The following is a 14,716-nucleotide window of genomic DNA, read 5'->3' on the forward strand; positions in this document are numbered from 1 at the left end:
ATTCCAGCCCTGGGCTCCCCACACAGCTCTGCCAATGCCCCTCAGTCCTGCCCTGCAGCCCCCCTGCTATTCCAGTGCTGGGCTCCTTGCACAGCTCTGCCATTGGCCTTCATTCCTGCCCTGAAGTCACATCAGTCAAATGCCCCTCATTCAAATCCCAGAGTACCTACATTCTCCACAAATGTGGTGTCCCCTCACTTTTATTGTTGAAAATTAGTATCAGAAATGCAAATCATGAGGCTGAGGCTATGTCTACACTTTAAATGCTACAGAGCTGTCTCTCTCTTCCACCACAGGTCTCTTTTATCAGCCTCTAAAGCCAAGAAAGCACCTGGAGGTCTACACTTAAAATACCACTGTGCTGCTTCAGTGTAGACCTGTACTACAGCAATGGAGGGTTCTCCCATCACTGCAGTAAATCCAGCACTAGGCTCCCCACAAAGTACCCGAGAGGTGGCACCTAGGGTAATGGAAGAATTATTCCGTCAATCTATTGTTGCCTACACAAGGACTTGGGTCAGCTTAACTACATCAGTCAGGGTGTCACATCCCTGAGCAATGTATCTGGGTCAATCTAATTTTCTACTGTAGACCAACCCTGAGTTATAGAGTCCTTTACTCTCAAGAATTGTGCAGCTTCTTAAATTTCATGCCTCAATAATGTATTGTGCCCCTCATTTTGGGTCTTTGTCACACATTGGCCCTGTCTACACTAGGAGAATAAATTGTGTTTAAGAATACTTTAGCCAACATCTTTTAACTTACACATTGTTAAACACTATCTTTTAAGACGACACAGTTTAACACCTTTAAAAACATGTTACCTTGTGGTGATCAACCCTAGGATTCCGCTAACAGTGTTAAACACACCTAAACTAGTATAAACATGTGTTATTAAGTAGTCTCTGCTACCACATTTTTAAACACAACCTATTTTCCAAAATTAGACAGAGCCATTGCATCCGACACTTGGGTCTTGGCAGGTTGAGAGATATACATGTAGCCCCTCACCTACATGCCTGCTGTTCCAGTTCTGAACCCCCGTCACTCTGCTGCCTCTCAGTACTGGCCTACAGCACTCCCTGCTGGGCCTACAAGGGTGGATGTTTAGAAAATGTTAACTGGTTTCAAGCCTTTTACTTCCAGGCCTAAGATGTGTGGTATGAGGGATCATGATTTCTATTTCCTCTAATTTATCTCACATAAGGTGCTGTCTCCTCAAGGCAGAGCCACAAGGATTACAGGGTTACCAGTAGGGGAGGAGATAACCAGAACTCCCTTCTGCCTTAAATTCCCTTTTCCCAGGATGCAGCAGTAGGGTCCAGACTGGACAAAGACTCACTCAGAAACACAGGGAGACATTTTCAAAGCAGCTTTTATTCACAAGCACAAAAACCAAAGATGCACAAAGAAGCCAGTTGCTGCAGGGCTTCCAGGAAGTAGGTGGCTCTTCTGACCAGTTGCAGCATACTGATGGTAATGGTGGAGAGCAGTCCTGGAATACAACTAGCCAAAAATTCTCACACACTGACCTTGACCAGGAAGGCCAGCAGAAGGTCCCAGTTTCAGGAGGCAGCCACACCCCCTGTCCCAGCCCCATGTGGGGGCAGTGTCATTGGAGGCAGGAACATGGCTTTTAGCTTCCCAGACATGTTTGCAATCTCTGGGTCCTGGGACTCATAAGATTTTATCAGTCTGGCAAATTTCAGGACCCCTAAGAGAGAGAAGGGGAAGAGAGAAAACAGCTCAGAACAACTGTAACTGTTGAAGTGAGATTCCCCAGATGGTAGGTTTACCAAGGATACCATCCTGTGGCCAGACAAAGGAGTTGCAGCCACACGTAGAAAATCCTGCATATAGAACCAACAGCTAAACTGAAATTTTGTTTGCATTGCCCATTCCCCTAGACCCACAAGGCTGTATGCTCCCTGCCCCAGGAGGGACCCTCAAACACAAAGGGAGGAAAGGGAAACCTGCCGCAGCCCAGCTCTGCCTTCCCAACCAGGGCGCCCCTACCTTCTCCATCATTGCTGAAGCCATAGGCTTTGATCACATCCTGCTGGATCTGGGTGGCCACGGGCAGCAGGAACTGCAGCATCTTGCCCATGTCGTTGCAGGCGTTGTCCCGGGCCTCCTCCATGCGCTGGGCATTCTCCGGGGAGCCGAAGGCCTTGATGACCTCGGCCAGGACCACTAGGGCAGAGGCACAGCAGTGAGAGCCCGACCCGACCCCCCTCCCCTCCCCGGGGCGCTCGCTGCCGGGGGAGCCTAGGGCCGGGCAGGGGAGCGGTCGGGCCGCTCCTGGCCCCGGGGAGGGAGCAGGGGCAAGTGGGGGAGGGGGGGCGGTGCTCCCCTCCGCCGGCCCGGGCGCGTCCCTCTGTGCACCCAGCGAGGGGCTGGGTATCGCGCGGCCCAGCGCGGCCGCCGCCGCCGCATTTTGCTGGGGGCCGAGACAAGCCCCCCGGGCGGGGGGGGGGCAGGGGGACTCCTGGGAGGCTCCAACCCGCCCTCACCTTTGGCCTGCTCGGCGCTCAGCGAGCCCGGCGGGGCCTGGGCCGGAGCCGCCATGGGGCGCTGCAGGCTGGACATGGGGCGGGGGCGCGCATGTCACCGCGCCCGGGCGGCGCAGCAGGCCCCGGCCAGGACCATGGGCTCGGGCGGGCGGGGGAAGCCGCCTCGGCAGGAGAGAGCGAGTCTGCGCCGCGGCCTGACGCCTAGGGGCGGGGAGGAATCACGGCGGGGGGGGGGAGAGGCCGCGAGAGGCGCCGGCGGAGATGGGGGGGGGGGGAAATTGGTCCCCGCTGCACCGCTCCCCCGCCCGGCGGACCGGCAGGCTCTGTACGCCGGCCCCCATTGGCTGTGCGCGGTGCCAGCCCTGACTGGGCGCACCCCGGCCGGCCCCCGCCCCCTGAGCGCCGCATTACCCCGGCGGCTCCCCCGCAGCGAGGGGCCCCGCCAGTCCCCCACCCCGAGCCCAGCGCCCCGCCCCGCCGCAGTCTGACATTCACCGCCCACAGAGGCTTCCTGGCAGCCCAGGAAACCTGCTAGACAAATACTAAAAGAGCTGAAATCACTGAGCCCCACCCCTCGAGCGCGGGTCCCCAGCCCGGCTGTAGCGCGCTCCCGCTGAGGGTGACTTGCCGGCCCGGCAAGCAGCGCTCTTGGCGGCTTTGCACGGGGGCTACCAAGGTGCCGGGACCCCCAGTGCCCCGCGGTTCGTTTTCTGAGCCCCGCAAAACAGGGCTTTTTAACCAAATGAGCGATATGTAGATGAGGCGCTTTCCTATTGGTGTAAATCACTGTAAGCCACGCCCCCGGCCGCGACAGCGTGCGGAGACGGGGAAGAAAGGCGGAGGAAAGGGGCGGGAGGAAGTTGTTGTCTGGCGCCGCCGCGGGCACCCCGTGCTGGTGTTCAGACTAGAGGGGAGATCGGGGGAAGTGATAGAGGCCCGGGTTGTGCACAGCAGTGCGCTGCCTTTAGCGAATTTATCTGTGCACCGGTAGTGCAAGGACGGTGGTACGTTCCGGTACGCTGTGCAGGCAAGAGATTTTTAGGGGGTACGGGGTACCTGAAAGACTTGGGGCTAGCCCCCCCTTACCCTCCGTGGGGTGGGGCGGGGCTGCGCTCTGCTCCGCTCCTTCAAGGAGGAGAACAGGGTTAGGGAGAGGATTCATGCTTTATATGGGTTTAACAGCACAATGCGTATGCTAACATTTAAACAAAGGCTTTGTTTAAGTTTGTTAGCAAATGTATTGTGCTTTCAAATTGGTCAAGAGTCCTGGGGGGGGGGGGGGGGGAACGGAAGGTGTTTAAACAGTGTGTTTGATTCTGTGTCTGAATTATCTATGACATTCATACTGCAGCACATCAAGTCCAAATCATTAGAGGAATGCCTCTGCTTGCACTGACCAGAGGATGTTTGGATTCTGATTTCAGACCAGTTCTGCAGCCCAACTGGAATCAGGTGTTGTCCCCAGTGTACATAGAATTAGTCTTTGCTGCCAGACTAGTCTAACATGCATTTTGCTAAATGGAACTGGAGCAGCAAAACAAAGAAAACAAATGCCTCCTTTTCCAGCTTTGTGAGTGAGAGAACTATAAGTGAAGATTATAATGCCGGAAACTGATTACCTTAAACCAGCTACCTCAGGAATCTGCCAAGAACTTTGCTGAAAATAGGTCCCTCATTTTAGCAACAGAGCTAAGATTTATCACACATCTGCCCACCTTTATTCCAGTGATGATCCTTCTAATCTGACAGCTCAGGCATTGTCAGTTTCATCTAGAACAATTTACAAATTTGGAACCTAATCCTGTAAACCCTTAATCATTTGATCAATCCTACTGAAGACAATGGGACTATTTCCATGTCTGCGGACCACTTTTGTAGTAAGAGTTTCAGGAGTCTGTTCTGTTCCTATAAAGGAAGTTGAATCTCTCATTGAAATGCAATGTTTGGGTACAATATCATAATGCAGTTTAGGATATGGTTCTACTTAAAAATTGTCTTTTAGTAAGTCATACATACGCTGAAATGGCTCCTCATCCAACTCCCATATTCCATATAAACAGACTGAAATACTACACATTTTGGGGGAAAGTCAGTAGTTAAGCATGTTGATGTTTGTATATACAAATGCTCATTTCATCACTGTACTGGAAAATATAGCTGAACTAAATTTTCTATGGAATTTGAAGAAAGTTTAACTGCCCCAAAGTTTAACAGCCCACTGTGTTAATCAGTGTGACCCTGAAAAAATTACATGCCTTCTAAGAGAAAAGAATCAGTCCACACTTACTGGAAAAAAAATCCAACTGGCGTTCAGAAAAGTGTTACAAGACACATACATAACCTCATGAGCAGAAGGCGGAGAAGATACCCTCCCACATTATGACCAGCATAAAATAAAATAAAATCTCAAAGAGGCAGAGGTTCACAGATTTGCAAACCTAAAAACCTGTGATATGCTTTAAACCACCTCAGCACATACCAGGTTTATGAACATTAAAAAGGTAACTGCAAAGGCACACTGAAGCCCATTAATCTGAATGTGTGCCAGCCAGTATGCCCTCACTGATTAAAGGTGTGGTCACACCCGAACAGCTAAAAATTAACCTTGCCCTTTTAAGCTAAACAAAGTCATGTCACTGGCTCCATCTCTGTTGTTACATAACAGATAACAGAACTCCAGTGGGGCATGGTGCTGGCACATAGGGTCTCAGGTACGTGGGGTGATTTTTCAGAATCTCTTTTGGGAATAGTCATGTAGGGTGAACTAGCTGGAATATTAGCTACGCTACACGTTTGCTCCTCTGGTAACGCCCACAAGGTATTTAACCAGCACATGAAGGGACAAGTCAAATTGAATGGCCCATTAAGGAACACTTAGCTCACCATGAACCCTGGAAAACACTTGTCTACACTAATGTACTTTTTGTGAATGTTCTAACTTGGGTAGGCAACCTATGGCAAGCGTGCCAAAGGGGGCATGCAAGCTGATTTTCAGTGACACTCACACTGCCCGGGTCCTGGCCACCAGTCCCGGGGACTCTGCATTTTAATTTAATTTTAAATGAAATGAAGCTTCTTAAACATTGTAAAAACCTCATTTACTTTACATAAAACAATAGTTTAGTTATATATTATAGACTTATAGAAAGAGACCTTCTAAGAACATTAAAATGTATTACTGGCATGCAAAACCTTAAATTAGAGGGAATAAATGAAGACTTGGGACACCACTTCTGAAAGGTTGCTGACCTCTGTTCTAACTAGAATATGGGTGGGGGTGATGGACATGTAACGTGCCTACGGTATGTGACTCCAAACACCATCTTTCATAGTAAGAACAGATTTCCCTTTATTTGGCACTTGGCAGAAGCTAAAAGGCCCTGGCTTGGAAACATCCATTTTGCCTCTTTCCTGCTCCAGCCTCTGGAGTATGAACATACACTATTGGGAGCACTCTAACCAAGGGTAATCTGAAGGTAATCTGAAGGTAATCTGGAGCCTTCATATTTCCTTGATCCTTTGCAGATGGATTTATGAGTTGGATATGGTACAGAGACTGTTCTAGCCTCACTGATTGCTGATTTCTCTCTTGCAATGGACAAAGATCAGATGTCTGCTGACTTTCTCACGAGTCAGCAGCCTTTGATACCTGTGGTATAAGCAACATAGCCCTTGCTTGAGTGGTTTTGTTCTTTCCTCTCCAAATGTCAAACTCCTTTTGATCTCCGTGGGAATAGGATTTGGCCCCAAGAGATCAGAGAATGTGATTCTGATCAATTGCTTATCTGTCCAGAGAGAGTTTGCATGCATGTTCTGCCAGCAGGGCCGTCCTCACCCATACACACAGTACGCAGCTGTGTAGGGCACCAGGAAATTGGGGCACCAAATGCCCCAAATTTCCTAGTGCCCTACGCAGCTGTGTGCTGCTCCAGCGGCCAACCTGAGCCCCCGGCTGGCTGAGCCGCCCAGGAAAGCTGTCCCCACCCCTGCTCCGCCTCTTCCTCATGGCCCACACTCCCACTCCACCCCTTTCCCAAAGCCCCTGCTCTTGCTCCGTCCCCACTCCACCCCTTTCTCTCAGGACCGCAGCAGGGGTCAGGCCTGCCCTGCACTCACCAGGCGGCGGTAAGTGGAGCGACCCGGCCCCAGCCCACTCCCCACCACTGGCTTCCAGCCATGCTGCCGGTTCCCCCCAGCCCCCCGAGGCTGGGAGTCAGGAGAGCAGAGCGGAGCAGGCTGGGTCTGGGTCTCTCCACTTCCCGCCGCGCTGTGAGTGCAGGGTTGGGCCTGCCCTGCACACACACGGGGCAGCGGGAAGTGGAGTGACCTGTCCCCAACCCGCTCCCCTCCACTGGCTCGTGCTGGGGAGTGGTTCCCCCCTGCCCTCCAAGGCTGCTCCTGCCCCCACCCCCATGGAGGCCTTGGGGGCTGCGTAGGGCACCAAAATGGCTAGGGACGGCCCTGTCTGCCAGGCTGATTTTGATTGCCCCTCCTGTATGTCATGCTGAGAAAAATAATAAAACAATTTGGGCTGTAGTTCTATCAAGATGTACATGGCACACACAGTTCTGTGCCTCTTTTCCATCAAACCCAGATGCTTTCCTAGTGCCTGGGGGAGAGCAATACTTAGATACACTTCTGCAAGCTGGCAGAAGCTTAGTTTGGGGGAAGCTTACTTTGGACATAAGGGAGGCACTGTTAGTGTGTTAATGGAAAGTGGAGTGATTGTCCTGCCTATCCTTTCGTTTAAGAAGTTTTCAATTTGGGGTGCTGCTGGATCCTCAATGACACCTGGAAGTACAGGTGGCACCAGGGGCCCAAAGCATCATTTTAGACAGGTAAGGGGGGTGTCGGAGGGGATGGGGAGAGCATAGGGGCCCCGGGCTGGGGACGGGGAGGAGTCACATGAAGGGTCATGTGCTCTCTCTTATGTCCCTGCCACGAGTGCAGTACTGGCAAGAAATGATTTCTATTTGCACCACTGCTCTGCACACTCACAGCAATGAGGTGTGGCGGTGATCCCCCTCAGCTCCTGGACATGCCCATCTCCCCCATAACCCAGGTTGGCATTAGGGGGTACTGGGCTGCAGGACGTACAGTAGAGCCTCAGAATTACAAACTGACCGGTCAGTCACACCCCTCATTTGGCATCGGAAATATGCAATCACACAGCAGCACAGTCAGCCCCTCCCCCCAAAAGCAAGTACAGTACTGTGTTAAAAATACACTACTAAAAATAAAGGGAAAGTTAAAAAAAAAACCTTGACAGGGAAGGAAACTGTTTCTGTGCTTGTTTCATTTATATTTAGTTTAAACCAGCATTTTTCTTCTGCATAGTAAAGTTTCAAAGCTGTAATTAGTTAATGTTCAGTTGTAAATTTTTGAAAGAATGACCATAATGTTTTGTTCAGAGTTATGAACATTTCAGTTACGAACAAACTCCATTCCTGAGGCGTTCGCAAGTCTGAGGATCTACTGTACTGCTCATACCCCCGACACACTGCATCTGCCAGTACCCCAACCTCATCTTAGGGGGCACTATTCTACCCTTCATACCCTGGACATGCACTTCCCCCCTCCCCCAACTTGATGTTATGGGTTACTGTGCTCCAGGAGGTGCTACTCTTCATATATTGCCCCACCTCCTAGCAAGCAGACTGGCATAAAGGGGGCCTTCTGCTATTAGGGGCAGTGTTGTTCACCATGCCCTGGCCCTGCCTCTTCTCCCCCGCACTCTGTTTTGCCACTGGGAGGTGCTGTGCTACTGGAGGTATTGCCCTTCATATTCTGGCTATGCCTCAGATTTCCACACTTCTCTAATACTGGGGGTACTTGACTGATGGGGTGTTGCCCTTTGTTCCCTCGCCATCTCCATCTCCTCCACACCACAACCTGGCACTAGGTGCTGCTAAAAGTGTCACCTTTTTTCATATCATGCACAGGACCCTTATCTCAACACCCCAGCTGGCAGACATAGGTGCTGTGTTCTCAGAGAAGCTGCCCTTCAGATCTTGCACGTCAAATCTTTCTACACCCCCAACTTCTACACTCCCTGCACCCCATTCTGGAGCTAGGGCCACTGCAGCTGGGGGACCATGCTCCATTTTCACACACTGCAGTGCAGCTGTTTGTCACATCCCCTTACGCCCAGCTCCTTTGAAATGAACACAAGAAAGTCAGTTTCTGGAAGGGTTTTTTGTTTGGTTGCTTTTCTTTTTTAAGAGCTTCATATATATATTTATATATATAAATTATTAGAATGCATGTTGGGGGCTGGGAATGTGGGGGACTTTGGGTATTTTTCCATAGCTTTTTTTAATGTTTGAAGTAAATATATATATGGGGACAGATCGAGATATACAACCGTGAGATCAGACACACGCACACACACACACACGGATTGGAGAGTCACAAATTGCTACACAAAACCGCCACGTCTAATGGGATGTGCATGAGTTAAAGTACATCAATTGGAATGGGTGAAGGGAAAGGGGCAGCCACCATCTTGAAAACTGTCCCAGGATATCCTGTGTCTCTTGACCACATCAACCCTCCCAAGTGGGCTGGGAGGGAGAGGGGTAATTACCATCTCAAAAACAATCCCATGGTGCTTTGCACCTTCTGGCAACATCTGTTCCCTTAAGGTGGGAGAAAATACAGCCACCTTCTTGAAAACAGTCCCATGGTGCTTTGCACCTCATGGCCAGGCCCAGTCCCTCAAGAGTAGTGTGGGAAAGTCACAGTGTCCATTCTGAAGAATTCCAGTGGTGCTTGCATCTCTTCGCCACATTCACTCCTGAAAGGGTTTGGAGTGTGGGAAGCAGCATTGCCCATTTTTGAAAAGTCCCATGATGCCTTGCACTTCTAAGCCATATCTTACATCAAACTGGGGGGGGCAGTAGGAAAAGCAATTCCACCAGGGTTTGAGTGTCTGCCTCTTGGCCATGTTTGCTCACTCAAAGAAGCAGAAGGGGCTGCTGCCCTATGGAGAAAAGTCTCAAGATGCTTTCCACCATTTTTTTTTAAATTGAACACAACTTTTAAAAGAGAAGATGGAGCAGCAGCCATTTTGAATCCCCATGATTCTTTGTACCACCAGCTCTTTGCAACACCAACTTTGTCTCTTTCAGTGCCCCTTTCAAAGTCCAGCCAGTGCTCCAAGCTTTTTGTTGGTTTTACTCCCTTCCCCTCCTCTCCCCTCCCCGCCTTTGCTCCCAGGGTGGCCATCTTGTTTTCTCCACCCCTTCTTGTCTTGCACGGTGCTGAGTAGGATCAGGATATATCACTCTACAGCTTCCCCTCCCCCAGGATTTGGTTGGTTGGTTGCTCCTCTGTAGAGGGAGACATGATGATGTCATTCTGAAGGTTGGGGTCCATTTAAAGGGGTTTGTCACTTTCTTTCTTCAGGTGACTAGGAGAGGCAAGGCAATAGCAGAATAAAAGGAAAAGATGGAGAGAGAGGATTTAATATTGTGAATTGTATTTATTCATTTATTCAAGTCAATTTAGTCCCTGATAAAATTGCTGGCTCAGTAACTGAATCCTTGGTAAATCCCCAGAGCAGTACAATCCAGTCATTTCCAAACACACACATACTGCTCCCCTGACAATGTGGTCTCCCCGTCCCAGAGACGGCCCTCACAGAGGAGAGGGGGAATCCAGCTCTGTGACCCTTTCAGTCCTCTGACAACAAGGAGATCAGTTAGTAGAGCCAATTGTGCTGCCAGCTTTTGTGAAGCAGGCATTTGCCCCTCCTAAGAACAGGGCTGAGACCTCACATAGTCATTTAGCATGAGGGCCATGGAACAGCCACTCATGCTGTTGAATGACAGCAATTGAATGACTTTCAATTGCTATCAACCTGGGACCATAGTGGAACTGGTGCACCCTAGAAGCGAAAGACTCCATATTCCAGTCCCCCCAAACCTGGGATCTGATTGGAATTGGTACCTTGAGGCAAAGGACCTCCTATCCCATTCCCTTATCCCATTAGTTCCCGCATCCTGGGGCCAGATTTGAACCAGTGCCCTACAGGCAAAAGGTTTTATATCCCACTCCCCCGAGCAGTGGTTTCTACACACCTGTAATAATCCTCCTGTGTAGGGAGTGGCACTCCATGCAGAGGGTGATGGGCGTGAAGCCATTGCTGCTGCTCCAGAGCCAGACGCTGCAGCTCTGCTGACTGTGCATGCATGGCCTGGAGCTGATGAGCTGCGGACATGGGAGCAGAGAGAGATCCCGGCAGGTCCCTGTAGGGGGCAGCTTCAACCAAAGAAAAGAAAAAGAACACGTCATCTTATCAGCCCCATCATCATCCACTCCTCCCTGACTCAATCATGCCCCACTAGTAGAGCTCCATCCTGCTGCTCAGTCCAGACCTATTGCACCTCCCAGTCCAGTATTCCAACCCTGGGTTCTCCTCTCACAGTTCTGCCAGTGCCTTTCAGTCCTGACCCGTCAGTACCCTGATTTTCCAGTCCCGGTGCTACAGCACCCCACAGCTATTAATGCACCTCAGTCTCTCACTGTTATCTCAGTTCTGCTCCTTCTAGCTCTGTTGATGCCCTTCAGTCCTCCCCCACAGCTCCCACCAGTGTTCTTACCGAAAAGTTGGTGGCGCAGCACCTCATTCTCATGTAGTGGGTGAGGAAGGAGTGGGTTGGGGATGGTACCAGCTGGGTATGGGATCCGAGTGAGATGCGACCCCGAGGCCAATGGGTCAATAAGGGGGTGAACAGAGGCTGAGGCTGGGGAGAGAAGATATCCATAGGTACTCTGTGCTATGGAAGTAGGGGAAGAAAGGGGGAGGGAGAGAGAGACACACACAGCTAAAGCTGTTCTGTACTAGGGGCAGAACCATTGCAAGGTCAGCTGATGCAGCTTTTAGTCCCATTTATTTGTTCCTTGTACCCACGCTAGCTCACGGAAAATTGTTCTGCAAGACCACACGCAACGCCATCCTCTGCAACCATCTCCGGAGCTTGGCATTTGGGCACTTCCAGTACCCTCCAGTTCCAGCCACAGCCCTCTGGGGCAGATGTGCAGCATAGGCATGAGGCCACATATTGCATGCACAACATAAAGCCCATATGCTGCATGGGCTACATTTCAGAAGTGTCCATTCATTTTGGGTGCCCAACATGCAGGCACTCCAGCTTGCAAGTACTTTGTACTGCATCAGCATTTTACTATTTAGTATGGTGGCTGCTTCTTCTGGATGGACATATCATTATGTGGTGTTAGATGCTGGAATGCTGGTAGGAGGTACATCAGTAAAAGGGGAATAATGGATATTGGTTTGCTCCTGTTATTTTGATTGGTTCTAATTGCTTTGAATGGGGCCATCTGTGGATCTGTGCTGGGGCACAGATCTACACAAACCATTCAGGTGCCTACACAGTCACCAGGTTCTCAACAGATTGGTATGACTGACGCTGCTCAAGGGGATATGGCGTTTCCTCTCTTTGGTACAATTATTTTGGTAGCTGGGGTTTGTTTTCTTGAGTTTGTCATTGCTGAACTACTCCTTTTCCTTGTTTCTCTTTAGGATGCTGAGATATAAATGCCCAGGACCCAACTTTGATGGAAGGACATCCCTCCAGGTCTCTCTGTGTAGCCCAGCCATCAAACTTCCCCTACTCCCACCCCCAGCACCTCATCTCCCAACTTAGGCAGTAGGAGACATCAGGAGGTGAGCAGAGAGCTCGGATTTCTTTGGGCATAGGGATGTGTCTGTGTCTATAGTTACTAGTGCCCCTGGTTTCACTTTTTCAGGTCAAGGAGTCTGGGAGCTGCAGCCAAGACACTGCCCACATCAGCACCCAGTAAGATAAGAGCAGCCATGTGATGCTGAGTGTGCCCGCTAGCCTCTCTCTGGTGTGCTTGCATTTTCAGGAGCTGAAACACATTGGTCCAAAAGGATAAAGACTTAAAACTTAAAAAAAAAATTGTATAGAGTGTTCTATGCTATTAAACAGCAACATTTAAAAAAATGTAATAAAACTGCATTTGGAATAGGTCTCTGTGCCTCTAAGGAGATGGAGTTAGGAGGGCTAGGCTGAGCCAAGACTAGCCAAGGCTCCTTAGGCCTATCCTGAATCACAGAATATCAGGGTTGGAAGGGACCTCAGGAGGTCATCTAGTCCAACCCCCTGCTCAAAGCAGGACCAATCCCCAGACAGATTTTTACCCCAGTTCCCTAGATGGCCCCCTCAAGGATTGATCACAACCCTGGGTTTAGCAGGCCAATGCTCAAACCACTGAGCTATCCCTCCCCCATCCAAGTCTGAATGAGGTGGAGGAGCTGGGACTACTTGAGTACAGCTCTACATGAGTCTAGTGGATGGAGAGCTTCCCATCTCATCCCACCAGTGCTCGGGGCTGTAACTGAGCTAGGCATAAGCATTGAGGGACTGTACTAAAGGGCCAAGATAGCCCATGCAGTGGCGCTGCCTGCGCCTTCCTTCTACACTAGCACTGAACGTGTGCAGGCTGAGACGATTCTAAGACTTGCTCAGAAGCTAGAACCAAAGCTGGAAGCACCTAAATTTTCTCGTGTAGACAAGAGATACAGTATGAAAACGAGACAACCTACAGAGGGAAAGAGAGCATTGGAGGCTGGGGGTCCCACCCTGAGCCCTCGCACTCCCCTCACCTGCATGAATGGCATCCTGTTGGTGCAGATGGAGATGGGAGTGGATGTGTGAGTGCTGGTGATGATGGGGCGTCACATTGAGCATCTGCAGTCGGGCCAGGGGGTCATTGCTCAGGGCAGCTACCCGCTCTGCGTGTTGCCGCTCAGCCGCCAGTCGCTCAGCATATGACATATCGGGACGCAGGGCTGGGCCGGTGGCGAGTGCCAGCCGCTCCCGCTCCAGGTGGCCCAGCCCTGGGTGGAAGGGGAAAGCAGGGTGCAGGCCAGGGGCTGCTTGCAGAGCCAGCCCTCCGTGGCGCGGGAAAGGATCCATGGCAGCAGCAGGCACAGCATGGAGCTGCTCCAACTCAGCCGGCTTGACTTCAAAACCAGGCTTGAGACGCTCCCGCAGGTCCCGGTCCCTCAGGTCTCGTTCCCGGGCCTCCCGCTCCCTCAGCTCCCGTTCCCGTGTGGCTGGATCACTGCTGTAGATGGCTGGCACATTATAGCCCAGCAGACCGGGGTCAACAGCACCCAGCGGCACATAGAAGGGGTGATTGCGGTTGCTGGGGGACATGACATGGGGCCGGGCATACTCGCTGAGCGTGCGCAAAGCTGGAGTGTCGGGGCCCAGGTACGGCGGGACGGTAGCCACGGCACTGCCTTGCTCAAAGGATGGACGGTGAGCGACAGGGCCGAGAGACGAGCACTCCACTGGCCGGCCCTCCTGAGCCATCTTCTGCAAGAGAGCAGAGAAGCTTTTCAGTGTCAGAGGCTAAAAAGAGCCTCCCCCAGCAGGGGGCACTGTGATCCCTAAACATCACCCCTTGCTCAGCCCCATTCTCCCCAATGGGGTCACTGCAACACCTACCACACTTCTCTCCAATTCTCTCTCCTTTTCTCTCTCTCTCTCCTTCTCTCTCTCCCGCTCCCTCTCCCGCTCCTTCTCCTCCCGGGCCTTCTGTTCAGCCTCCCTGCGGACCTTCTCTACTAGATCCGCCCGTTTCTTGGCGAGTTTGGAGCCATCCAGGGGCACGAAGTAAAGGTCTGTACGGGAGCAGGAGTTGAAGCCACGATCTAGGTGTTTGTTGAACCTGTGGAGAAGAACAGAGGCACAAGTGTCGGAGTGTGAGAGAGATGGAGGACTGAGGGAATAGTGAGGACTGGCACAAGCCTGGAAATGTATCAAGGAAGGTGGAGGGTGTGCAGGGATCTTGCAGCCAGTAAGGGCTGTGAAAAGCAGCTGTGCCCCACACACCTGATACACCCCTTCCCTTGCTGTGTCCCGCCCCAGCAGTCCCCTCTGTGCAGGGTGACTACCCATCCCTTATTTTAAGGGACCATCCCTAGACTTCCTTATTTCATTAATTTGTCGTATCAGTAAGGACAGGCTGAATCAACCTTAGCAGAGCAGCTTCAAAGTAACTGTTGATTAGACCCTGTTTTCAATGTAGAATTCAGCCTGAAGAAACCTAATCTTTTAAGTAGGGCTGTTGATTAAGCGCAGTTAACTCACGCTATTATCGCAAACAAATTAATTGCAATTAAAAAAATTAATGTGATTAATCGC

General features: G+C 51.1%; 2 protein-coding genes, 1 long non-coding RNA gene and 1 other non-coding gene across 12 annotated transcripts in view; 1 reads left to right on the forward strand and 3 right to left on the reverse strand.

The window, feature by feature from the left end:
* Positions 1-1,357: 1,357 nt before the first annotated feature.
* C1H12orf57 (chromosome 1 C12orf57 homolog) lies at positions 1,358-3,229 on the reverse strand. 3 transcript variants are annotated; one of them, XM_045000441.1, is made up of 3 exons: positions 3,085-3,229; positions 2,017-2,193; positions 1,358-1,714 (listed from the first exon to the last, which is right to left on the reverse strand). In XM_045000441.1, exons 2-3 carry the CDS (start codon positions 2,138-2,140, stop codon positions 1,566-1,568), a joined length of 273 nt encoding a protein of 90 aa, XP_044856376.1. In that variant the 5' UTR covers positions 2,141-2,193; positions 3,085-3,229; the 3' UTR covers positions 1,358-1,565. The 3 variants fall into 3 exon arrangements, with proteins under 3 accessions (XP_044856376.1, XP_044856384.1, XP_044856371.1); XM_045000449.1 differs by lacking the exon at positions 3,085-3,229 and adding an exon at positions 3,009-3,063; XM_045000436.1 differs by lacking the exon at positions 3,085-3,229 and adding an exon at positions 2,514-2,690.
* On the forward strand, positions 2,083-12,485 carry LOC123357144. 5 transcript variants are annotated; one of them, XR_006575507.1, is made up of 4 exons: positions 6,599-6,638; positions 7,268-7,351; positions 12,061-12,204; positions 12,288-12,485. It is a non-coding gene; the product is annotated as an uncharacterized LOC123357144 (long non-coding RNA). The 5 variants fall into 5 exon arrangements; XR_006575506.1 differs by having other exon boundaries at positions 6,602-6,638; positions 7,265-7,351; XR_006575508.1 differs by lacking the exons at positions 6,599-6,638; positions 7,268-7,351 and adding an exon at positions 2,083-2,212.
* On the reverse strand, positions 3,016-3,076 carry LOC123362326. The gene has a single exon (XR_006576425.1). It is a non-coding gene; the product is annotated as a U7 small nuclear RNA (small nuclear RNA).
* The window catches only part of ATN1 (atrophin 1), a 56,931-nt gene continuing 51,024 nt past the window's right edge, over positions 8,810-14,716 (reverse strand). For all 3 annotated transcript variants that reach the window (XM_045000360.1, XM_045000350.1, XM_045000370.1), the window contains 5 exons: positions 14,018-14,240; positions 13,168-13,885; positions 11,117-11,260; positions 10,595-10,775; positions 8,810-9,924 (listed from right to left, as the gene is read on the reverse strand). In XM_045000360.1, the coding sequence (XP_044856295.1) occupies positions 9,891-9,924; positions 10,595-10,775; positions 11,117-11,260; positions 13,168-13,885; positions 14,018-14,240 (1,300 nt within the window). In that variant the 3' untranslated portion in view covers positions 8,810-9,890. The remainder of the gene's footprint in view (positions 9,925-10,594; positions 10,776-11,116; positions 11,261-13,167; positions 13,886-14,017; positions 14,241-14,716) is intronic.

The sequence above is a fragment of the Mauremys mutica genome, chromosome 1 (assembly GCF_020497125.1).
Source record: "Mauremys mutica isolate MM-2020 ecotype Southern chromosome 1, ASM2049712v1, whole genome shotgun sequence".
In the NCBI taxonomy this organism is placed as follows: Eukaryota; Metazoa; Chordata; order Testudines; family Geoemydidae; genus Mauremys; species Mauremys mutica.

Excerpts from the sequence above, each read along its gene's own strand:
- C1H12orf57 (XM_045000436.1), bottom strand. The coding sequence starts at position 2,589 with ATGTCCAGCCTGCAGCGCCCCATGGCGGCTCCGGCCCAGGCCCCGCCG. Across the intron at positions 2,194-2,513 it reads GAGCGCCGAGCAGGCCAAAG|TGGTCCTGGCCGAGGTCATC; the intron begins GTGAGGGCGGGT and ends CCTCTGCCCTAG. Across the intron at positions 1,715-2,016 it reads CTTCAGCAATGATGGAGAAG|GGGTCCTGAAATTTGCCAGA; the intron begins GTAGGGGCGCCC and ends TCTCTCTCTTAG.